The following is a 26,362-nucleotide window of genomic DNA, read 5'->3' on the forward strand; positions in this document are numbered from 1 at the left end:
GGGGTTACTCCTGGCTATGTGCTCAGAAGTTGTTCCTGGCTTGGGGGACCATATGGGACACCGGGGGATCGAACCGCGGTCCGTCCAAGGCTAGCGCAGGCAAGGCAGGCACCTTACCTTGAGCGCCACCGCCCGGTCCCCGTGAATTATTTTTTAATCAGTCTATTTTTGTTTGTTTTAAATTTTATTTTTTATGGGTATTTACTTTTGGATTTTTGGATCACACCTGGCGCTGCTCACGGGTGACTCCTGGCTCTGTTCAGAAATGACTCCTGACAGGCTTTAGGGCACATATAGAATGCTGGGAATTGAACCACCACTGGCTTGGCTGTGTGCAAGGCAAACGCCTTACCACTGTGCTCTCTCTCAGGTGGCACTCTGGGTTCGCTCCTGGCTCTGCACTCAGAAATCGCCCCTGGCAGGCTGGGGAGCCATCTGGGATGCCTTCCCTGGGTCCTTCCTGGGTCGGTCGCATTCAAGGCAAACGCCCCACCGCTGTGCTATCTCTCCAGCCCCCTTTATGAGTACTTAAAAAAAAATTAATGATAACTTTAATAGTTTGTAAACTGTGGAAATGATTCATTAGCATCTTTGAACTTATAAAATGTAAAGTGCCCGTAGGAGGTACAAAAGAAATCAAACAGCAAAGAATGTGATAAGTCATTCTCAACTTCTGAACTGCAAGTTAACAAATCACTGTGAAGCAAAGGACGATTTACATCCGCCTCACGTTTTGCTTTTTGGGAAGAGGGCACAACCCAGAGGTTCTCAGGAATTACCTCTGTCTCTACATTCAAGAATTACTCCCGGTGATGCTTGGGGGACTAATGGGATACTGGGGAAGGAAGTCCAGCCAGTTGTGTGGCAGGCAAGTGCCCTGTCCACTGTCTTCTCTCTCCAGCCCTGGCTTTAGTTTGCAGTCTGAGGCAGCTGTCAGCCCCAACAAAGAGCAGCCTCAGCGACTCACAGCCTCTTACCAAAGTCGCTGTCATCGTCCACCAGGATAATTTCGTGCAGCAACTGGGGCGGTGTACGGTCCAGAACACTGTGCACTGTCCGCAGCAGGGCAGACAAAGCTTCGTTGTAGAAACAAATGACGACACTGGCCACCGGCAGGTCGGCAGGGTAAGACTGGTCCTTGCACCTGTGAGGCAGGAAGCACCGCAGGGTAAGCACCCCAACCTCTGACCAGACGCACCAGGATGAGCATCCCAACCGCTGGCAGGACGCAGCACAGTGTAAACACCTAACCTCTGACAAGGCAAAGCACAATGTGAGCTCCTGAACCTGACGGGGCACAGCGTACCAGGAGAACCCCAACCTCTGACAGGGCTCCAGGGTCTGAGGCCATTCCTGGTAAACAGTTGTGTCCATGCTCAGTCTCATGCTTAAAACAACTGGGGGTGGGGGAGGGACCCCTAGCAGTCGGGGGACCATGTGGTGCCAGGAATCAAACCAGTGCTCAGGACTGGTCACGTGCTAGCAAGCGCCTGACCATCTGTACTATCTCCAGCCCCTAGTTAAACAGAAAAGTTGAAGAAAACATGGTTTCCTTTTGCAGGAGTTTAATTTTATTAATGATTGTCTCCTCTTGAAGCCGGAGAGATGGCATGGAGGTAAGGCGTTTTGCCTTGCAAGCAGAAGGACGGTGGTTTGAACCCGGCATCCCATAGGGTCCCCCGAGCCTGCCAGGAGTAACGCCTGAGTGCTGCCGGGTGTGACCCCCACAAAAAATTTGTCTTCCCTCGATACCATATCTGCTGTTCTGCTTTTAGGTCAATATATAAAAAGCCTATCTTTTCCTACACATAAAAATGTGTAGACTTGGGCCAAAACAACAGGACAGCAGCACGCTGTTTGCCTTGCACACAGTTGACCTGAGTTTCATTCCCAGTGTTCCATATGGTTCCCCCAAGCACGGCCAGTTGTAGCAGTTCCTGAGTGCAGAGCCAGGAGTAACACTAGTACTACTGCCAGGTGTGGCAAAAAAAAAATTTTTTTTTCTTTTTTTTCTTTTTGGGTCATACCCGGCAATGCTCAGAGGTTACTCCTGACTCTACACTCAGAAATTGCTCCTGGCAGGCTCAGGGGACCATATGGGATGCCAAGATTTGAACCACTATCCTTCTGCATGCAAGGCAAACACCTTACCTCCATGCTATCTCTCCGGCCCCACCATCAGAAGTGTTTGGGTTTTTTGGGGGGTCACACTCAGCATCGCTCAGGGGTTACTCCTGGCTCTACGCTCAGAAATCGTCCTGGCGGGCTCGGGGGACCCTACGGGATGCTGGGATTCAAACCACTGACCTTCGACACGCAAGGCAAACTCCTAACCTTCATGCTATCTCTCCGGCCCCACCATTAGAAGTTTATTTTATGGAGAATTACAAGTTGGTGTGCAGCTTCTTAGTAAGATTTCAAAAGGCAATAGCAGAAATACAAGACGCTAAAAGTCTCCTTTTTCTCAGAAGTAGGGAAAGTTCAGGGCTGAACCATGAAGGCAGGAGAAGCTTCAGAAGCAGCCATTAGCTGCTGAGCAGGAAGTCCACTCCGGGGCGGCAAGTGCCGGCTACTCGTTCCCTTGCATGGTGCACTCAGAGCCGTCCAAGGGCCAGACCACAACCTCCAGCCTCTGCCCAGGATTGCTCCCAGCCAAACTGCATTCAGCTCCTTTCAGATAGATACCAGGGCCTGATAGAGGCGCCCCCTCCCCTCAAGCTGAGGCAATGCTGTACCCCTCCCTCCACCTGTGCTCAGAAGCCGCTAAGTCCATGAGCCAGGACATCCCGTCTCCTTGATTACCAGAGCCTCAAACAGCACCGGCTGGTCAGTCTGTGGCATGACTGACCAGCAAAATGAATGAAAAGTCTTGGAAAAAACTTGTTAGAAAACAGAGTAAAATTTAATTGGAGGGCATGCATCCAATATATTCCCCTTGAAACCAATCTTACACTCAGAGGGTTCCTTAAGTGTCAGTACCTCCCTCATCCTTCTCAAGCCATGGATTAAAACCTCAGTTTATCATATCGTTCCCGACCACATGGCTATATGCATACTGAGAGTGGAAATCAGTCTTGTTTCCTGAGCAAGTAGGGCCTCCCTGAAGGACATGGCCTCGTACTGGCGAGGAAAACAGGACCGAGAGAGCAACAGCTGACCAGGGGACGTACGCGGCATTCCTTGTGTCCGGTACTTCTCTATGGTAGCCCAGGCGGTTACTGATGAGCAAGTTGAAGGCGTGTTTCTGATAGCCCAAGTCCCTCAGCTCCTGATCTCGTTCATTAAAAATCATACCTGCAAAAGAGTGAAGTCGTAGCCAGCACATTACAGTTCAGAAAAATCACTGCAGTCATTGCTATGAACCACACAGCTATAGTTCTCAACCCCAGGTTGTTTCCCTTTTTGCTAAGACACGGAGACTAGGGGCCAGAACAATGGGACAGTTGGGAGGGGTCTTACCAGCACGCAGCCACCCTGGGTTACTCTCCAGCATCCCATATAGTTCCCCGAGCCTGCCAGGAGTGATCCCGAGTACCGGGTGTACCCCCCACAAAGGAAACTGAGGCCAATGTTCAAGACAAGCTAGTGTGGGGAGGCCCTCTGAGCAGGGTCAGGAGGCACCAGAGGTAGCTAAAGGGCTCCCAGTACCACACCCAGGTACTCAGGAGCCCCTGGGGTAGCACCCAGTAAGGCCTGAGGAACTGTGGTGCCAGGGAGCAAGCCAGCTCAGATGCACGTAAGGCAACATCTAGCTCCCAAGCACCAAAGGACAATGCCACCTACCACGGCACTACCATCACCTTAATGCTTTCCAAAGAAAGATTTGCACCTGTCACCAAGAAAGGCGTTTTCTAGAAAAGTAGTAATTATAAAACCCATATGGACCTCAACAGGCATTCCAAACCAGTATCTATATAAATCCCGCACCCTAGAGATGTCACAAACCATCCTACCAAAAAGTCTCCAGCTCTGTGACTGTGGATGTGGCTCAATGACAAAGCACTTGTTTTGAGGATTCAGCCTAAATCTCCAGTACTCGCCGATAAAAATAAAACCTTCTTGATCCTAGTACCTAGAACAGTACCCTAAACAAAAGTATTTTTCTTTTATTTCTTTTTTTTTGGGGGGGGGGTGCCACATCTGGAGGCACTCAGGGGTTACTCCTGGCTCTGTGCTCAGAAATCGCTCCTGGCAGACTCAGAGAACCATATGGGATGCCGGGGATCGAACCCAGGTCCGTCCCAGGTTGGCCAGGTGCAAGGCAAATACCCTGTTGCTGTGTTATCACTCTGGCCCCAATAAAATAGTTTCTACACAAATTCTACAAAGGATCAATGAAGACTTGTCACCCTGAGTAATTTTGGTGAAAATATATTCCACACCCAGGGCTGAGAGAGCACTCGGCGTGTAGGAACCCAGGGTTCAATGTTCCACCACAGGTTCCACAGAAACTCAAACACTAAGCCTCCAGGTGAAGAGGGAGAAAGTCCTTTGTGCTTCTGGGTGTCAAATGACCAATGCGCAGGGCATAGCCACTTCGCTCAGCAGGGCCGTGCATTTGAGATCCACTTACAGAGCAAAGTTCTCGACACAAGAAAAATGTCCTAACAATGAGATCATTTCACATCTGTGTGACCTGCAGAATGATAACAAATTTTGTCAACACTTGGTACCTCACATGGATAAATCCTTTTGTGATGACAAGTATTTTTTTTTAATTTTTAACATCTTAAGTCTTAACGTTAATTATTACTGGGAGAAAAGATCACTTTGACTTACTTTTTCCCCAACCTGCTCAAGTAAAATTACAGCCAAAGTTCAATTCATTAGCATGCTAGTGGAACTTTTCTAGTAAGCTTCATAATTAACTGCTGATTAATTTTAAAGCCTTTCCTTTAAAAAATGTGCCTTTTCTGCTGACATTTTACTGAGAATGCCCTATTCAGAAAGAAGCATACATTGCTATGTGAGTGGCCCAGCTTCCCCTCCAAGACTGTTTTGGCTAATCTGAGATTCCACAGACTTTAGAACCAACTTCTCTTTTTCAATAAAGGGGGAAAATATTCAAACACAGGGAGAATGACTGTAAACAGCCCAGGGTAGTGTAGTGTTATCTTGGTAATATTCCTCCATCTAATCCATGAACCCAAGACACCTTTCCATTGAGTTAGGTCTACTTCTATTTCTGTAGCAGTGTTCTGAAGTTCTCAGGGCAATAATATTGCAGTTATTGGTTAAAATCGAAGCATTCTTTTAATGCTATTAAACAACTGTTCTCACTTCAGTTTTCAGAAGAGTTTTGGTGTTGCTTTTTCTTATAATGTTGCTCAAACATATAATTATTTTTAGTATTTTTGTGTATACAAAGTGTTTGTGGTATAAACAAAACTACACACACAAATTGCAGACGAGAAAAATGGATGTGCTACTTTTTTTTCTTTATGTACAAGGGCTAGTCCCTCAGATGCTTGGCCTCAATGTGCAGGCCAAAGGACAGTCGATGGGGTTTGGTCTGGTGCGGTTGTACTGTGGGCCACAAGAGTGAAGAGGAGGATGGAACCTAGGAACTCAGGGCCACACACATGCCAGTCATGCCCTCTGTCATTTAACCTAGCTCAGGACCCACAATGTTATTTTATAAAAGTTTTGCCAAAATAACCATGAATAAATTAAAAAAAAACTAGAAATATTCTCATTATTGTATTAAAATAACTAAATGACTAGAAAACATAGTTTATGAAAGTGAAATAAACACTAGACTGTTTCCGTATTTTATTTATTTACTTTTTGGTTTTCGAATGACAACTGGCAGTGCTCCAGGGTGACTCCTGACTCTCTGCTCAAGGATTACCTGCACTTTTGGTAGGGCTAGACCCACAAGCAGTGCTGGGGATCAAACCCAGGTCTGCTACATGGAAGAGCAAGTGCTGTATTTACTGTATTGACACTCCAGCCCTTATAGTGAGTACTCAGTGAGTTTCAAGTTTGTAGACTCCTGAATCTAATAACTCTAGATATAAATATATTCTAGGATCTTAGTCATTCTTACAAGAATTACAATAAACAAATCTTATTAGATATAAGTAATCTGAGACTATAAACTCATTGGTTTCCATTCCATTTTAATAAACTGTCTTCCAAAACACATTAAATAAAGTCAAGTAACCTTCTAACCACGTCTTTCCTTTATTAGATAACACTAGCAATTAAAGTCTTCCCCCCACACAGGGACCAAAGCAGGTACTATACTTGTCTTGCAGGTGGCAGATCCAGATATAATCCCTAGAACCCCCCAGTCACTAGTGAGAATCTCACTAGTTCCCTAATGAAGCTAGCAGTGGAAAAGGACACAGCTTGCACAGCCACAAAACTCATCAAACCAAGACACCCAATGGATCAATGCTTGGATATGTGGGGATAAACACACTCACCCAATTCAGAAGACAACTTCAGGCTGTCTTTTTCCATATCTTCAATATGATTGCCAACCACATTGTCGATTTTGTTTGCTCTGAACTGTGACTCCAATACTCGATTTGGACCTCGAGTGAATCGAGGATAGAACTTTTTGGGGACAGGTCCATGGGGCCCGGACCCCTTGATGGGCACATTCTTCCATGGCTGAGTCACTTCACTAAAGTTGAAGTAAACGAAAAGCACGACCGTCCAGGTGGCAGACGTGAAAAGGCATCCATAACAGAAGTAACGCGCCGTGACACTCCCCATCACAGACCTAGCATTGCCATGGGGCCATATTCAGTGTTCTGAAAGGAACAGAGAGGGGGTTAGAAAGACCCTCGGAAGCCACATGGCTCCGAAAGTTTAGCACTTCTGAACTATTTAAATTGAGCCCCATCAGAGTCAACAAACAATTCCAAGGCAAGAAGAATGTGGTAAGTACCGATTAAAATACAGAAAGGCTCGATGAAAATCAAGAGTCTAGCAGAAGAGTCAGTGCTCAGAGAGCCAAGAGCAGCCAAATGCTCATTTAGTTAATGAGTATATCTCAGTGGGCTGCCTTCAGTTTGGTCTTTTTTCATCTGAGACTCAACTTCACAAGGAAAGTACCCTGTCATGACCATTAAAAAAAAAAACAACCCACAAACTGTTAAATATTAAAGACTCTTAACCCAAGATTGTAAAATGGAATTACAAACAAGCAACTTAAAAAAAAAAGCTCTACTTTTCAAACAAAGATGACCCCTACACTAGGTCCAAACTACATTTCAAAAGCTAAGAGTCCAATAATTCTCCTGTTCTCTGAGACTCTGTAATCCTGACAGTCACCAGCTCTACCTCAGCTTCTCAGGCCACTCACTCTCAAAGAGCCAAGACTTCTCAGCCTCTGTCTGGAGCCCAATGCACATGAACCCAGCTCACTGGACCATGGGACAGAGCCACAGAGCAAAGTGTCGAAGCAAGAAAGACATCCAGAGATACCACTTCCACATGACTTGTCTAAATAGTAGTAAATGATTTCAGAAATACATTAGTCCTAAAATCAGCACCTGTTAAGTTCCACTTAAAAAATGACATGTTTGGGGGTTGGAAAGAGTACAGAGGCCAAGTCTCTTGCCTTGCCGCATGCTGACCCAGGGATAGCGGTGGAATGAGCCTGTACAGCCACAGCAAGGCCAACTAGCATGAAGGGGGTCAGGACCAAGGCAGGGCAGCTGTGCCAGCTGTGTTTGTGAGAAATGGTATGTGTACATGTATACATGTGTGTGTGGCAAAGTGTGAGAATTCTTGCTTTGGGGCAGAGCAAGAACCTCTCGCAGTGCTATACCCACCATGCTCAGGTGACAGTGAAGAGGGATGGTATTTCATGTGGACCAGGCACTAGCTTTGTCTCCCCCCCAACCCAGAGCACTTCTTCAATGCAAAGTAGAAGGAAATGTTCTCAATTGCACCTTAACTGCTGAGCCAACAATTGCTGTACAAAGGCAGAGCTGTTTCTGTTCTAGGAGAGGGAAGAGCTCAGGCACAAGAGCAGCTGGAGGCAGGCAACCTATGTCCAGCCTCAGTGGAGCAAGTCAACTTGAAAAACTCCCAAGAAGCCCCTACCCTGGGTGAGGTCCCATCTATTCTTGTGGACTCAGGCCAACCTTGCAAGCTCTCACTACAACTTTTACCTGGCACCTGCACATCAAACCACCTGTCCAAGTGTCTCCACTTCTGTTACTTTTCAGGAAAAAGGTGCTCTAAAAGGGAAATTCTGATCTGAATGTAACTGAGACCAGAGGAGAACTCTGGAACTAAAGGCTGGCACTGGCTCGAAGGATGCAGCGAATGCTTTCTGGTTTGACCTATCAGCAGGCAGGGGAGGCTGATGCTTCCGTTGACCAGCGACGACCAGCGACTAGCGGGGGATCGAAGGGAGTCCTTAGCTAGGAAAGCCTGAGGCATCTTCCGCCTGTTCTTCTCCCTCCGACGCCAGGGATGAGGCTGGCTGGGGGCTGCACTCTGGCTGCCTGTGACTGAGTGCTGCGACTGAGGGCATGCCTATGATCCCCAGGTCTAGCAGCTTCAGGAGACCCAGATTCCAGTAGGGAGAGACAATGGGGCTCCTACTGGAAACTCTTCTTTGGTTTCAGATACGACGGAAATTAGTTGGTGAGGTCCAAGGGCTGGGACACCTGGTGTGCATGTGGGAGCCCCAAGTTCCTTCCCTGAGTATAGCTGTTAAGGGATTCCCCACAAGAAATAAGGAGCAGACACCTGACTACCCCTGAGTGTGAAACCAAATACAGAAAGACAGACTACCTCCCCAATCTGCCAGAGACTCCTCTGGGGTCAGTGAGTAGGGAGAGCACTGGACTGGATTAGGCTCTATTGGCTCCTGCTGACAGGAACTGGGCTAAACTGCTGCTCTCAGAAATGACAGGTGGGGTTCATCTTACAGGCCAGGGCCCAGGTCACTCACAGCTAGGTCATCTTTGTCTTACAAATAAAGGCACAGAACAGTTTAGAAATTAAAGAACCCTCCTCCGGGGTTCTTTGGGGAAGGGGAGAAACTGCTCAGAGGCCTGGGGGGGGGGCACTCGTAGCTCAAGGTCATGTTCATCCAACCAGGCCTGAGGCTCAGTGCCCAAGATTAGAGTGCATGTCAGGCATCTCAGGAGACCCTGAGGCACAACTGTGCAGGCTCAGGAATGTATTCTCCTTTCTACCAACATAGCTAGGTGGCCTGTCTTATTTTGGTATACTCCAGGCATTCCTCAAGTCAAACAAGACAGCCAGATGATTGCATTTGTACATGTGTCAGAAATGATAATCAAACTAAAAGACATCTGTCCAACTGCCTTTTTGTTGTTCTGTTCTGTTTTGGGGGCTACACGCAGGGTGCTAGGAACGGAACCAAGTCGGCATCATGCAAGATGAACGCCCTTCCACTGTCCTACCTTCAGGCCCCAACCTAAGGAAAAATTATTTTAGTTATTTAAAATAAATGAGAGGACTTTGGGCCCGGAGAGATAGCACAGCGGCGTTTGCCTTGCAAACAACCGATCCAGGACCAAAGGTGGTTGGTTCGAATCCCTGTGTCCCATAGGGTCCCCCGTGCCTGCCAGGAGCTATTTCTGAGCAGACAGCCAGGAGTAACCCCTGAGTATAGCTGGGTGTGGCCCAAAAAACAAAAAACAAAAAATAAAAAATAAAAAAAAAAAACAAAATGAGAGGACTTAGACCTCATAATCATTTTCTTCGGAGATACGTGTAGATTAAGTCCATTTGGCATGTTCCACGTGGATTGGAACCCTGGACCAAGAAGACCACAATCATGGTGCGATTTTTGTTCTTGGGTTTCATTTTGGCTCTATTTGGCTGGAGTGAACCCAAAACGTCAGGCCACGTGGCAGTCTTTGTAAATATGGAGACCCCTTCTGTGGGCAGAAGGGGAAGAAGGGAAGGTGAAAGCTTGGAACACCCCCATCCAAGGCCCAGGACTGTGATTTTTCTGCAAAAAGTACTTTCTCCAAGAACCTCAACCTCCTCAGAGATTGATGGAGAGCCCTGATTGGAAAAGGACCAGAAAGAAATAGTTCCATTAAAAAGGACTCATTTTCAAAAAAAGAGAAAAAGGATTCATTTTCTGGATGACGACCCCAGCCCAGACAAAGATTCTGCTTTAAAATTTCTTAATTAAAAAAATTTTTTTTAATTTAAATTTAAAATTTAAAAATGTCTCTGGGTGCCCAATAACACCGGCAGCACTCAGGGGTTGCTCCTAGCTCTACGCTCAGAAATCACTCCTGGCAGGCTTGGGATGCTGGGATTGGAACCACCGTCCTTATGCATGCAAGGCAAACTCCTTACCTCCACGCTATCTCTCCGGCCCCCAATTTTTTTTTAATAAATCTTTTTTGTTTGTTTTTGTTTTGGGGCCACACCCAGCAATGCTCAGGGGTTACTCCTGGCTGTCTGCTCCGAAATAGCTCCTGGCAGGCACGGGGGATCCTATGGGACACCGGGGATTCGAACCAACCACCTTTGGTCCTGGATCGGCTGCTTGCAAGGCAAACGCCGCTGTGCTATCTCTCCAGGCCCTCTTTTTTTCTTATTTTACGTTGTGGACCATACCTGGCTGTGCTCAAGGCTTACTTCTGTATTTAGTTCTGTATTTCTGGTGGGGCTTGGAAGAACATATGGGGTAACAAGGATTGAACCCTAACCGGCTTGGTGAAGACAAGTGCTCCAAACCTGAGTCAAATTTTAGTAACAAAGAACACACACCAGTTACCGAAACTTGCTGCGCAAATTATGTGACGTTTACTAAGACAATGTCAACCATGTCATATTACTTGACAGGGGGCCGGAGAGATAACATGGAGGTAGGGCATTTGCCTCGCATGCAGAAGGATGGTGGTTCAAATCCCGGCATCCCATATGGTCCCCGAGCCTGCCAGGACCTATTTCTGAGTGTAGAGCCAGGAGTAAACCCTGAGCGCTGCCGGGTGTGACCCAAATAAAACAAAACAAAAAAAATCACTTGGCAGATAGTTTGGATCATTCTAGTCATCTTTCAGTAACACTCCAATAAATGTAACCCAATATTTTTCTTCTGAAAATAATCCTAAACAAAAGCTTTATATTTTGGTTTTTGGGCCACACCCAGCGGCACTCAGGGGTTACTTGTGGCTCTGCACTAAAATCATTCCTGGGGGCCGGGCGGTGGCGCTGGAGGTAAGGTGCCTGCCTTGCCTGCGCTAGCCTAGGACGGACCGCGGTTCGATCCCCCGGCGTCCCATATGGTCCCCCAAGAAGCCAGGAGCAACTTCTGAGCGCATAGCCAGGAGTAACCCCTGAGCGTCACAGGGTGTGGCCCAAAAACCAAAAAAAAAAAAAAAAAAAAAAATCATTCCTGGCAGGCTCAAGGGACCATATGGGATGCCAGGGATCAAATCTGGGTCTGTCCCAGGTCAGCAAGGAAAACACCCTATCACTGCGCTATCACTCTAACTGCAACAAAACCTAATTCCTGGAATACTCTAGGAACACTCCTATAAGACAAGATATAAAAGTGCTAAAAATAGGGCCGGAGAGATAACACAGTATAAGGCATTTGCCTTGCAAGCAAGAGATCCAGGACGGTTGATGGTTCAAATCCTAGCATCCCATATGGTCCCATGCCTGCTAGGAGCAATTTCGGAGCGCAGAGCCAGCAGTGGCCCCCAAGTGCAGCCAGGTATGACCCAAAAACCAAAAGTGCTAAAAGTATCTTAATCTGCTACTGTGGAGGGGATTAGAAAATACAGAACAGACTCCACTGGGCTGGAGCAGCCGAGCCACGCAGGAGGAGGCTGAGGTGGCCATGTGGGAAGGCGCTGGGCCTCTGCATCTGTGTGTGGCAGACGACCCTCCCTTTCACGTCCTTGAAATCCAGCGTGATCAGGAGCCATGGCCACCCTGGAATCCATGCCCGCTTGCACAGCACAGAGCAGACAAGCACACATGACTAAGGCGCTGAAATGGATCAATAAGGAATTTAGTGATCTGGCCCATAACCCTCCAGATCAATGTTTTGCAGGTCCAGTTGGGGATGATGTTTCACTGACAAGCCACAGTTATGGGGCCAAATGAAAGGCCATATCAAGGCAAAGTATTCTTTTCAACAATTCATTTTCCTACACACAATCCCTTCAAACCACCTAAGGTTGCATTTACAAGGAGAATTTACCATCCAAATATTAACCGTTAATGGTAGGATTTTTCTGGATATTCTAAGATCACAGTGGTCTCCTACTTGAACAATTTTCTTTTTTTGGTTTTTGGGCCACATCCGTTTGACGCACAGGGATTACTCCTGGCTATGTGCTCAGAAATCGCTCCTGGCTTGGGGGGACCATATGGGACGCCGGGGGATGGAACCGGGGGATGGTCCTTCCTTGGCTAGCGCTTGCAAGGCAGACACCTTACCTCTAGCACCACCTTTCCGGCCCCATCCTGCTTGAACAATTTCTAAAGCTCTTTTGTTCATTTGTTCAATTATGTGATCTGAACCCAGCTGACTCCCTTATGCCAGAGATAGCACGGATCTATAAAACAGAGATAAGTACAACGAATATCTCGGGAATGGCCCTACAAGTAAGCCGTGTGATGCTACCTTAAAGTCAGAATAATCTGCGTTATAGCTGACACAAACTTTAAATTACAGTTCCTGTTTTGATTTCCTTATCCAGCTGCTCCCCTGTCAGACCTCATCTTTTTTATTCCATTCATTCACATGCTCACCTGAGAAGTTCTTCCAGCTTTGGACAATAATTGCTTTCAGAATTTTTTTTTTAAAAATGGAGCAGGGGCCGGAGAGATTGCATGAAGGCAAGGTGTTTGCCTTTCATGCAGAAGGTCATTGGTTCGAATCCTGGCATCCCATATGGTTCCCCGTGTCTGCCAGGAGCAATTTCTTAGCGTAGAGCCAGGAGTAACCCTTGAGTGCTGCTGGTTGTGACCCAAAAATAAAACAACAACAACAACAAAAAAAACCCAGCACTGAATAAATGATGCAAGTTGTCAATGGATGAATTATCAACTAATAGGGCTGCTAGTGGTTAATTTATTTTTCTTCAATAAAGTTACATAAACCAGGGGCCGGAGAGATAGCATGGAGGTAAGGTGTTTTGCCTTTCATGCAGAAGGTCAGTGGTTCGAATCCCGGCATCCCATATTGCCCCCACCCCCCCCCCGCCCCCCCAGCTGCCAGGAGCGATTTCTGAGCATAGAGCCAGGAGTAACCCCTGAGCACTGCCGGGTGTGACCCAAAAACCAAAAAAAAAAAAAAAAAAAGTTACATAAACCAAAAAGTAATACATAACAAGTAGTTGACAAGAAAGTTAAAAAGTGGGAGCTGAGGGGCCAGAGCAATGGCGCAGCGATAGGGTGTTTGCCTTGCATGCAGCAGACTCAGGATGAACTGGAGTTCGATCCCCCAGTGCCCCAGATGGTCCCCCAAGCCAGGAGCGATTTCTGAGCGCATAGCCAGTAATGCCTGAGCGTCACCGGGTGTGGGCCAAAAACCAAAAGAAAAAGGTGGTGGGAGCTTAGAGGTAGTATAACAAAAAGGCTGCTTACCTTGCACACAGCCAACCCAGGTTTGATCCCAGGCACCCTATATGGTTCCTTGAGCCCACCAGGAGTGGAGAGTCAGGAATAAGCCTGAGCACCACCAAAAAACCAATTTAAAAAGATAAAAAACAAAACAAAAACTGAAAGCCATCTAAAATGTCACCATTATTGCTATTTTGCTAATACAGTCTATAATTTACTGCAAAAACTCTACAATTTACAAAATGTTATACTATTACCTATCTCACAAACACAAAGATTAACAAATTCAGGTGAGTGGCATTAATGAGAGTACTTTACTTTTTTGTAAACTTGATTAAGGAAAAATTTCTCGAGAAAAAACTTCCTCAATGTTGAAGATGATGAGCTAATTTGAGGCTCTAAATGAATAAAGGGGCTATTTTCTAGCCTCTGAAGAATGGGATTTAAACCCACTATATGGGAGAATATTCAAATTTAAAAAGGGGGGGAGACTAAAATTTGAATACCTAGTGAATAATCAATCTCAGGGCACAATCTGTAAATGTTGCTTCTCCTTTGTGAATCAGTAACTAGCCTGAAGTTCAGAAGTACCTTCTCACAGAGTCTTTTGGGGATGGGTGGGGTGAATGGGTTACTTCTGGGCCCCACCTAGCAATGCTCAGAGGGCAACATAGGGTGCCAGCGAGCGAACCTGGGTCAGCTGTATGCAAGGTAAGTGTCTATCATTCCAGCACCTTTTTAAAATCCAAGACAATGATTCTACCTAGCTAAACAGGGATGTTTCACTTCCTTCCATTACATTTTTTTTTTTCTGGTTTTGCTTTAGAGTCATACGGGGCACTTAAGAACACTCCAGGCTGTTCACAGGGGATCCTGTGCGCTGGGAATCAAACTCCAACATACAAAGCCTATGCACCAGCCGTTTGCACAGTCTCCCACTCTTCACAAAATGATCCCCAGAACCCTCAATGCAGCTTAAACTGCTTCTCTTTGTGGGCCAGAATACAGTGCGGGGAGGGAGGTTAGGTCTCCCATCGTGAAGGCATCCGACCTCAGTTTACATCCTCAGGGACCAGTGATAGCACTCAACCTAACAACTCAGTTCCCTGAGAATCCCTAGAGTGGCCCCAGATCCACTGAGCACCAATTGGAAATAAATAAAAGTTAGAAATAAATCAAAAGTTTCTCTTAAAAATGCCGACAGTAAATTGATCTTTACCTTTCAGTAGATTTTGTTTCTTCTAAACTGCCAGGATGTAAATGCGCACTAGCACGGCTCCTTTTCGGACCGGGATGGAAACATGCATTGGCAGGGTTCTGTTTCAGAACACCCAAAGCCCTTGCAGACAGCACTGATTTAAGCAATATCCTCCAGCAAGGTCTAGATAAAATCAGCAGGAGGTAAGACCTAAATCTACATTCCTTCCCAGCCTTCCTTATCTACTCTGCAAGCCTGCAGCAAATACTGCTTCCAGAGAAAATTCCCTAATTCCGAGGACTGCTGAGTTGGGGAAGTCCCGAGAACTTCAGGCATTAGAGGTCCCTTAGAATGTCCTCTAACATCTCTCTGTAGAAACCAGAGAACACCCCACACCCAGGTCTACACCCTGCAGAAGGAAACCCTTCACCTGACTGTGGAAACTGAAGCAGCCATGTGTTCATGGCACACTGGACTCTGGGCACAGGCCCTGCTTCCTCAAGAAAGGGTAGGAGTCGACCCTTCATGGAAGCACTGGGGATCTTTCCGAAGGGACCATGTACCCCAGTACAGGCAGTAAACCTCCTCCTATTCCACTGTGAAAGTGAAGATCACTCAAGTTTGTGGTGTCCCGACTGCAACTGATTTCTCCTCCTCACAGATGTGGCCAGAGACAGAGAGGAGTTACCTCCGACTAGTAAGGCATGTCCTCCACTGAAGAAAACCAAAGTCAAACAAACCCCACAAAGGTGCTAATCAAGCTCCTGGACGAGAGGCCCAGAGGAGGCAACTATACCCCACTACAGCTCTGACCCCTGCTGGCTGTCCTTAAGTCATTCACAAATAAGCAACTCATGAAAACACTGAAACTCAGAAGCATCAGTGAGTTGGGTTCCATCCCCATAACCACAAAAACCAAACAAGTAAACAACTCAGAATTTAGTTCTGGTGAAGCCAAAACGAGATAGAAATTAAACAGCACAACCAATTTTTATGCAACAATGCTTTATTTCAAAGTGCAAAGTTCCATTGCGACTTAAAGAGAAATATAGACCCCAAATAAAATTTTAATGCAAAACCTCACTCAGAGTGACACCTAACCTAACTATAGTTTCAGTCTCTCCCTGAAATATTTTTGTTCGTTTGTTTTATTTTTGAGGCCAGACCCTGAGGGTGGCGCTGAGCTCAGGGAATTACTCCTGGTAATATTAGAGGGCCTTATGTGGTGCCGGGAAACACACCTTGGTTGGCCACATGCAAGGTAAACACCTTACCCACTGTACTATTATTCAGAGTAAGCTTCATTTATTTATTTATTTATTTTGGGTTTTAGGTCACATCCAACAGTACTCAGAAGTTACTCCCGCCTCAGGAATCATTCTCTTAGTGGTGCTAGGGGACCATATGATTACTGGGAAATCAAACTTGGGTTGGCCAATTAAACAGCAAATTCTCCGAAAGGTGAAAGGACAAAGACCACAGGGTAGAATATCCTTCTGCAGAAAGAAGGAAAGGAGGGCGGGAGGCAGAAAGAGAGGAATAATGGCAGTTGGATAAAGCACTGAAACATTTTATAGTATAGCAAAACTATTTTTCACACTATGACATGTTTTGTGTGTGTGTGTGTGTGTGTGTGTGTGTGTGTGTGTGTGTGTGTGTGTGTGTGTTTGGGTCACACCCGGCAGTGCTCAGGGATTATTCCTGGCTCCACGCTCAGAAATTGCTCCTGGCGTGCTCGCTTCGGCAGCACATATACTAAAATTGGAACGATACAGAGAAGATTAGCATGGCCCCTGCGCAAGGATGACACGCAAATTCGTGAAGCGTTCCATATTTTTAAGAAATTAAAATTTTTTAAAAATTTAAAAAAAAAAAAAAAAAGAAATTGCTCCTGGCAGGCACGGGGGACCATATGGGACGCTGGGATTCGAACCGATGACCTCCTGCATGAAAGGCAAACGCCTTTCCTCCATGCTCTCTCTCTGGCCCCACTATGACATATGTTCATACACAACACTGTTCATTTGTCAGAACCTATTATAAACTTAATTAACATTAAACTAAAATAATAACTTAGGAGTCCAAGGGAACTTAGAAGGTAAAATGTGAAAACTTCAAAATATCCTGCATCTGGTAAGCCAGAGGAAAATGCAGCTTTTTCCATGCACCGTATGTCAGGTTAGAGCTGGTTCCTTGGGAGATGGAAATTAGCTTTGCCCAGAGGTGAAGGCTATCACACAGCCCTAGACGCAGATGGTTACACATTTCTATACATATTTCTACACATATGTGCCTGCATGAACAAGGGTTACTATGCACACAGATTCTTATACACACACGTGCATTTCCAGGGGCTAATATGGAATCCAACAGCTTACTGGGCAGCTGAGCAGACTCCAGAAACAGCAGCACGTTAGCACCCAAACCTAGGTGCTTGTAGCACTTTCTAATAAAAGAAATCAGGGTTTCTCAGAAAAAGAGGATGCTGGCAGTGAGGGCAGCAAAGGACAAAATGAGCCTGAAACATTGTATAGTGCTTGAAAGCATGGAAGTACTAAAAGAACTAAATACACCCCTAATAATGGTGCATATTCAAGGAATACAGGCACCAAATGAGAGTTCACAATGGCCACCGCTACCATTTGAGCAACACAATCCTATTGGGCTGCAAAATATGAATCTTGATGAATTCATTCTGTTGTAAGTATCTGAAGAAATCAGAAAGAGAAGAAGACAGATCTCCTGAAGAATTCTGAGTAATTCACTTAGACTCTTTTGCTCGAGTTAGTGGAACAGAATCCCCCACCCCAGCTCAGGTAGTGTGGGGGCTTCCTCTATGGTGCGTAGGAGAAAGGGGGAGACTACAAGAATCCTGACAGACACGCCTGAACTGAGTGTTAAGGCTCAGCCTGAGAGTGGCAAGGGGTGTGTGGGATGCAGACACTAGAGGAACAGGCAGGGAGCACCTGTACAGGGCAGGGCAACGTTCTGAGTATGCAAGAGGAGGCAGAAGAAAACTTCAGGTCAGCAAATAGGAGTGTGTCTCCAATGGCACTGGGTCAGAGGTCACAGATCGGCCACTCACCCCGTGACCTAGCTCTAGCCCCCAAACGATATACATTTAAAAAAGAAAGTTTATGGGGCCAGAGCACTAGCACAGCAGGTAAGGCGTTTGCCTTGCATGCAGCCAAATGGGCTCAATCACTGGCATCCCATATGGTTCCCTGAGCCTGCCAGGAGTGATTTCTGAGCAGAGCCAGGAGTAACTCCTGAGTGCCACTGGGTGTGGCCCCCAAAACAAAAAATTAAATATAAAAAATAGTACCAGAACAGTGAGGAGGGTAATTGCCTTGCATGCAGCTGACCCGGGTTAGATCCCTGAGTCCACTAGGGGTGATCCAATACAGAGCCAAGAGTAAGCCCTGAGCACCACTGTGTATGCCCCCCCCCCAAATAAAACCAAAATAAATAAAATTTCAAGACATCATGACCACAAAAGACCATCAAGTGCAGTAAAAATATACCCACCAGTTCCAGGGAGGAGCTCCTGGGGCACCCTGGTTTTTCCCCACTCCCAGGCCGGCTACAGAGGTTGGCTTAGGGTGGGGCTTGAGCTCCCTCCTGCAGGCCTGGGAGGGTTTTTCTCCCTTCCTGGAGCAGGACTTCTAGCCGGCATGGGCCGTTCCCGGGCAGACCTCCGCATGTGCCTGGGGCATCTTGGCCCGGCCTAGGGTAGGGGGGCTCGGACATGGGGCACCCAGGTTTTCCCCACTCCCAGGCCGGCTACAGACGTTGGCTTAGTGGGTGGAGTTTGATCTGGGAGGTGGCAGATAGCTGCTCAGATATACTCATGCGGTCACTGGCAATTTCATACCAGTCTTCATTTTGCAAACCGCGCGGGGGTGCTAGCCCCCGCGCGAACATATACTCCCCCCAACCATTAGTACTGCCGATTTACCCTTCTTAACCCTAGTAACATACAGTTCTAATCTCTGACTAAAGACATACAGTAGATCTAACAAAACCCAGAGCTATCTAGAAAAGTTGAACACATATTGAACACATATATCTTTTGAATATTTTATGGGTATTTTCTTTAACTGCTGTAACTCTCTATATATTCTTCTACCATGATGTTTCTAAATAAAGAAAGAAAAAAAAATATACCCACCAGGTATAACTTTGGCAGGTACCTTAAATCCATATCCCAGTCTGTGAGAAGAACACCAGGTGAGTCCTAATTGGCACATGCTGGACAAACAATCCTTCCTTGAGAACCCCCGATCAACCAAAACAGGACATGTGTAAACTGTTCAGCCAAAACTGTGAGCACAGAACAACTCCTCGCTCTGCAGGCAGGATTCCCCGGAGAACTGCCAAGAGTGACTCCATGCCAGCTCAGAACAAACTAGGGGCAGCCCAGAAACACAAAGAAACAAAACCACCCAGGACCAAAGGACTAAATGCAGTGACCTCTTGCATAACTTCGCAAATGTCATTAGTTGAGAAAATAAAACGCCCGCTGATAGCTATTACATAGTCTGGACATAAATTATTATTTGCCAATATCCGTGAGTTTGGGGCAATGTGGGGGAGACACCTCCGGGCCATACCCTCAAGCTTGAGGATCATGTGGTATTGAAATAACCGGTCTTCATTCTATTCAGGATAATTCTGCTGGTGCTTATCACTCATTGGAATGAAATCTACTTTGGAATGAAGTTCCTTTTGGAGCTTTGCTTGCCCTTACCCTATCTTTCCTCAACCCAGGTCTGAGTAGCTGCTCAGAGTAGTTTTGATTTTCCATAACTGAACTATCTGTTTAGTGCGAGGAGTCCAAAGCTTGCAATGGGAAGTACCTGAACCGTCTTATCTCCTTAGCTATGTGTGGATTATTTCCTGTGTTAGCATTTTCTTCCAGTCCCATATCTCCCAATCCCCTGGGTTTGAGGAATGAGACTTCTGCTTCAATGTAGTGCTGGGACGCAAAAGGAGGTCACAAGAAAGAATAAGCAATGGCCCTTGTTCTAGCTCTGACCCTAGCAAAGGTTTTCTTTTCACATCCACTGAAGTACAAGCAGTTAAGTGCTTCCCTGTCATGATATCATAAATTCCACAACTTTCCTCCTTTGTGAAGGGCATAAGAATTTGGTAGTGTAATGAGTCTAAGATCTAAGACACTTAGTATCTGGAGATACTAGGCCGGAGATAGGGTAAAGTGAGTAGGGTGCCTGCCAGGCAGGGTTCAATCCCTGGCACCATAGGGTCCCCCTCGCCTCTCTTGGAGCAGAGACAGGAGTAAGCCCTGAGCATCAAGTGTGGCCCCAAAATAAAAACCTTTATACTCCTTTTCATCAGCAATTTCACTTCCTCTAACAACATTTCTAAAGGAATAAATCAGCAAGAAAAACTAGTATATAAGCCAACAGGAAAATAAGGACTAAGATACAAAATATACAGAAACAGATGTGGTAGGGTGTTTGCCTTGCATGCAGCTGACCAGGTTTGCATCCAACTTCAGTGCCCCGAGAACCAGGAACAACTCCTGAGCAGAGCCAGGTGTGGCCCATAACAAACAAATGAACAAAAAACCAGAAACAGGTGTGAGGGACAGGCTCTAAACCCCCATTTTCTTAATCAAGTGCACTAATCTGCTGAAGACTTCAACTGCCCTATCCTAAACACCCCCTGCACCCTAGGACATCTTTACAGAAAGTGGGCGCCAGGGCTGGAGTGATAGCACAGAAGTTAGGGTTGTTTGCTTTGCATGGGCCAACTGGGCACATATGGCCGCCGAGCCTTCCAGGAGTGATCTCTGTAATATAGAAGCAGGAGTCACCCCTGAGCAAGCGTCGCTGGGTGTGGCCCTCCCAAGAAAAACAAAAGGTGGGCAACAGACGAGGCCACTGGGCGAAGACAACACGGGGCAGGCAGTATGGTCAGCATCCCACTGAGTGATCGCAAAACAAAACAAATAAACAAAATTGGGGGAACCAGAGATAGTCGAGAAGGTAAGACACTTAGCTGGGGCCAAAGCAGTCTGGCTCTCTGATAGCCTATTAGGGTCCTCCGAGCACAGAGGGGGTGATCCCGGAGCAGAGTTGGGAAGGAGCGAGCCTTGAGCATCCCCAGGGATAGCCGGCTTCCAAAATTAAAAAAGAAAAATAAATTCTTTAAAATAGAGAAAATACAATCCTCCTAACACAGGGTGATGAATCCTGGAACCAGAAAGGTGCATCCTGGGGCCAAAGTGGTAAGGCATCTGCTAGCCTAGGACGGACCCCAGCGTCCCAGGTGGAAGTTCCCCCATCCAGGAGCGATTTCTGAGCGCATAGCCGGGAGGAACCCCCGGAGTATGAAGGGGTGTGGCCCAAAGACCAAAACAAAACAGGTGCATCCACCTTGTGCCACGGGTCTCCCCATAAAGAGAAGTTTTCCAGGACCCTGAAGTAGAGCCCCACTTGCCAGGAGGAGCAGAGAGGGCTGGGAAAACCAAGAGCGCTCTTTCATTTGGTTTTGGTTTTGGGGTCCCACCTAGCAGAGCTCAGGGGTTCCTCCTGGCTCCACACTGAGAAATCGCTCCTGGCAGGCTCGGGGCCCCTCTGGGATGCCAAATGGGCTTCGAACCACTGTCCTTCTGCATGAAAGGCAAACGCCCCACCTCCATGCTATCTCTCTGGCACCCCTCTTTCTTCTTTACTTTGGGTCCCACCTGGCAGCACTTGGGTTCCTCCTGGCTCTGCACCCAGGAGTCGCTCCTGGCAGGCAAGGGGCCCCTCTGGGATGCCAAAAGGGCATGCATACAAGGCCAACGCACTACCTCCATACTGTCTCTTTGGCACCCCTCTTTTTTCTTTACTTTGGGTCCCACCTGGCTCTGCACCCAGAAATTGCTCCTGGCAGCTCGCGGCCCCTCTGGGATGCCAAATGGGCTTCGAACCACTGTCCTTCTGCACGAAAGGCAAACGCCCTACCTCCATGCTATTTCTCTGGCACCCCTCTTTCTTCTTTACTTTGGGTCCCACCTGGCAGGCTCGGGTTCCCCCTGGGATGCCAAATGGGCTTCGGACCACCGACCTTCCGCATGCATGCAAGGCCAACGCACTGCCTCCATGCTATCTCCCTGGCACCCGTCTTTCTTCTTCACTTTGGGTCCCACCTGGCTCCGCACCCAGAAATCGCCCCTGGCAGGCTCGGACCCCGACCCTGTGCAGGCATGCAAGGCCGACGCACTGCCTCCACGCAGCCCCTCCGGCCCCGGAGCGCTCTCCCACGGGAGGCCACCGGGACCGGCTGTTTGTTTGTTTGTTTGTTTGCTTGTTTGTTTGCTCGCTTGCTCGCTTGCTGCTTCGTGCAGGGCGACTTCGGTTCCTGCAAAAGCAAACCCGGGCTGGGCCCCGAGTCGCCCCCGCGGCCCGAAGCCCGCTTCCGACTCACCCCGACGCGGGCAGCGCGCACCGGCGGCCTCCGCGGACTCGGGCCGCGGCATCGTCCCCCGCGCGGGCGGCGCCACCGCCGCCGCCGCCGCCCCCGCCCGCGCCCGGCCCAGCCGCCTCCGCCGCAGCGCGCAGGACGCGCCGGACGAAACGCCGCAGCCGCCGACGCCCCACCGCGCCTGCGCGCCCGCCGATCCCGTGACGCGGCCCGGCTGGCCCCGCCCCGGCGCGGCACGTGACCCGCGCCCGGCCCCGTCCCAACCCGGCACGTGACCTGAGCCCGGCCCCGCCCCAACGCGGCACGTGACCAGCGCCCGGCCCACCCCACCCCACCCCACCCCTACCGGGCACGTGACCCGCGCCCGGCCCCGCCCCTGCACAGCACGTGACCAGCGCCCGGCCCCCGTCCCGCCCCAATTCGGCACGTGACCAGCACCTGGCCCCGCCGCGCACGGCGGAGTCCTGGTCGTCGGCTGCGGGCTGTGCTCGCTCGCTGCTGATGACCTGCGGTGTATGACGGCGAGGGAGGCAAGGAGGGAGGGATGGGTAGATGGGTGGGTGGGTGGATAGATGATAGATAGAAGATAGATGATAGATAGATAGAGACATAGATAGATAGATAGATAGATAGATAGATAGATAGATAGATAGATAGATAGATAGATAGATAGATAAGATAGATAGATAGATGATTGATGATGATAGATAGATGATAGATACATAGATTGATGATGATGATAGATAGATGATAAATAGATAGATATATGATTGATGATGATAGATGATAGATAGATGATAGATAGATAGATGATTGATGATGATGATAGATAGATAGATGATAAATAGATAGATATATGATTGATGATGATAGATGATAGATAGATGATAGATAGATAGATGATTGATGATGATGATAGATAGATAGATAGATAGATGATAAATAGATAGATATATGATTGATGATGATAGATGATAGATAGATGATAGATAGATAGATGACTGATGATGATAGATAAATAGATGATAGATAGATGATAGATACATAGATAGATTATTGATGATGAAAGATAGATGATAGATAGATGATTGATGATAGACAGATTGATAGATAGATAATTGATGACAGATAGATGATAGATAGATATATAGATAGATGATTGATGATGATAGATAGATAGATGATAAATAGATATATGATTGATGATGATGATAGATGATAGATAGAAAATAGATAGATAGATGACTGATGATGATAGATAAATAGATGATAGATAGATAGATGATAGATACATAGATTATTGATGATGAAAAGATAGATGATAGATAGATGATTGATGATAGATAGATTGATAGATAGATAATTGATGATGACAGATAGATGATAGATAGATACATAGATTACTGATGATGATAGATAGATGATAGATAGGTGATTGATGATGATAGATAAGATGATAGATAGATGATTCATGATGATAGTAGATGATAGATACATAGATGATAGATAGATACATAGATAGATGATCCATGATGATAGATGATAGATAGATAGATGATAGATACATAGATAGACGATTCATGATGATAGATGATAGATAGATAGATAGATGATAGATACATAGATAGATGATTCATGATGATAGATGATAGATTGATGATGGATAGATAGATAGATAGACAGATAGATAGATAGATAGATAGATAGAAGATAGATGTATAGTGCCAGGGATTGATAGATAGATAGGTACATAGATAGATACATAGATAAAATAAAATAAAACAAATAAAATAAATAAGTGAACTAAAATAAAACAAATTAAATTAAATAAAAAACAAAACAAACTAAATAAAATAATAAAATAAAATAAAACAAAATCAAATTAAGTAATAAAATAAGAAAAATAATAAAATAAAACGTGTCTCCGGAGGGTGTCCCCCCTGTAGGCCCATGAGCATCATTACCTGTGATCACAGAGTCAGGTGAAAAAAATGAACTCTCGCAGAGTGTGACCCAAAAACAATCAAGTGGCCCCTTAGGAGATCCTCCTCACCCGTGGGTTTCCAAAGTTGTTGCAGCACCCTCATGAGCCCCACTTCAGTCTACCAAAGAGGTTTCAGACCCTTTGTTTATTTATTTAAGGGGGGTTGGAGGTTACACCTGCATTGTTCAGAGCTTTCTCCTGGAGGTGTTTAGGGGACCCTATGGATGCCAGGGATCAAACTCAGGTCAGCCACATGCAAGGCAAGCACCTAAACTATTGAGCTATCACTCTGACCCTGATTCAAACCCTTTAGATGCACTCGTGCCCTTCACCCAAGCCCCAGGATTAGAAAGTCACCATTTTTGATATCTGTCTACCCTCGGGTACCAGATGTGTCACACTGTGGGTGAAACTCCCCCACCAACTGAAACTGCAGTAATCTCTGAGCCTCGCCAGGTGTGGCATCGTCAAACCTCAAATAAATAAATAAGTAAATAAATAAATAAATGAAAATAAAAGTTAAATGGACTGCACATATCCCATCACTTTGAGGGGCTCAACAGAGAGCCAGGAAACCAGGAGTTCTTAGTGGGACTTCACTTTCTCTGACCTGTGATGCTAGAACCACATGGAAAAACAATGAAAGAGAAAACCTTAAGTTACTGAAGCGGAAGGAGGAAAAGCCTCTACCTGAATATTCAAAATTTTCAAGAAACAACCCAACCACAAACATGACATCTGCCTGTTGCAAGCAGCAGAGTTCAACCCAGCAGAACTCACACCTTACCTGAGCAGAACAAGTGGGCATGTCCCCAGTCCTGGCTGGCCTAGGGAACTCGGCAAGAATCACCAAGTTCAATCACTGAACTCACAGGGACACTGGAGTGACCAGCAATTCCTGTGAGCATCTTGGGAGAGAACACCCATGGAAAAAATATTGAAGGTATATCTCGGAGGTCACAACAAGGAGTGCTCAGAAACCTAACATCATGCTGTTCTGGGAAAATAAGCACGAAGTACTTGTGCTTAAGCATTTCTCAAAGCCCCAAAACAAATGCAAACATTGAAACATGTGAAAATGTTAGGTGAGACCTAATGTTCCATCGCATTCAACATGACCTCAGAAAAGTCATTCTAAAGTCTCCAAATGTGTACGTGAAAATTCTGCACATATCTATTGACAGCAGCATCCTGTCAAAGACAGTTATGACAGATGCAAATGGAATGAATGAAAAATGTAAGACAGGACTCAAGGAAATGAGAAGTAAAAGCAAAATTCCAACTGCAGCAGACAAACACAAACCAAGATGCCCAAAAGGTAAACATCAAAATACATGTTTCAGAAAATCCATGACAGGCACAAGACCCACAGACAATGAAAATCAGAGCGTCTAATAGACCCATCTTGTTACCAGCATGCCTAAGAATAGCCAAAGTGATGAGTAAATCAAACATCCTGGAGTGGATCAATCAAGGAAATGAAAGCAAATGATTTTACAAAGTTACGTCAGGGAATCTATCAACTTGTCTGATCTTGTCATGTCTACTGAGAGATGAAACCACAGAAACACATAATTAGCAAACAGTATTGACCAGACTACTCTAAAGTCAGGAAGCACCACAGGAAATTTAAATCACAGGTTATAGCGGTCTAACAATAAAAATGAAAAGGCAAAACCAGTAAAATCACTTGGACTTGGTTTGGGTGTGAATGGACACACTTGCCTGTGCACCTAAATTTGAGCTCATGCTTTAATCAGTTAAAAAAAAAAATTAGGGCCTAGAGAACTCTGCTCTGTGGCAGGGTCTTGGCTTCCATGTGAGTGGTCTAAGTTCTACTTCTTGCACCTGCAAAAAATCAGGAAGGAAAAAAAAAAAGGAAAACTCTTAGGGATAAGCACCAGACAATGCAAGGTCAGATATGGTATTTTAAAGAAACACATATTCAAAATCTCAAAAACTTTAGGAGCAGGAACAATAGCACAGCAGTAGGATGTTTGCCTTGCATGCGGCTGCCCAGGACAGACCTAGGTTTGATCTCTGACGTCCCACATGGTTCCCAAGTCAGGAGCAATTTCTGAGCACATAGCCAGGAGTAACCCCTGAGCATCACCAGGTATGGCCCCCCAAAAAACAAAAAAAAACACCAAACAAACAAAAAACCCTCAAGTTTACTAGGGGGGCCGGAGTGGTGGCACAAGCAG

General features: G+C 46.4%; 1 protein-coding gene and 1 non-coding gene across 2 annotated transcripts in view; one reads left to right on the forward strand and one right to left on the reverse strand.

Moving 5' to 3' along the window:
- The window catches only part of GALNT11 (polypeptide N-acetylgalactosaminyltransferase 11), a 34,267-nt gene extending 12,004 nt beyond the window's left edge, over positions 1–22,263 (reverse strand). The window contains exons 1-4 of the mRNA XM_049785277.1: positions 22,178–22,263; positions 6,432–6,764; positions 3,171–3,294; positions 978–1,144 (exon numbers count right to left, since the gene is read on the reverse strand). Coding sequence (XP_049641234.1) covers positions 978–1,144; positions 3,171–3,294; positions 6,432–6,726 — 586 coding nt within the window. The 5' untranslated portion in view covers positions 6,727–6,764; positions 22,178–22,263. The remainder of the gene's footprint in view (positions 1–977; positions 1,145–3,170; positions 3,295–6,431; positions 6,765–22,177) is intronic.
- LOC126026565 (U6 spliceosomal RNA) lies at positions 16,472–16,578 on the forward strand. Its single transcript, XR_007501789.1, has one exon. It is a non-coding gene; the product is annotated as a U6 spliceosomal RNA (small nuclear RNA).
- Positions 22,264–26,362: the final 4,099 nt, after the last annotated feature.

The sequence above is a fragment of the Suncus etruscus genome, chromosome 13 (genome assembly GCF_024139225.1).
Source record: "Suncus etruscus isolate mSunEtr1 chromosome 13, mSunEtr1.pri.cur, whole genome shotgun sequence".
Classification (NCBI taxonomy): domain Eukaryota; kingdom Metazoa; phylum Chordata; class Mammalia; order Eulipotyphla; family Soricidae; genus Suncus; species Suncus etruscus.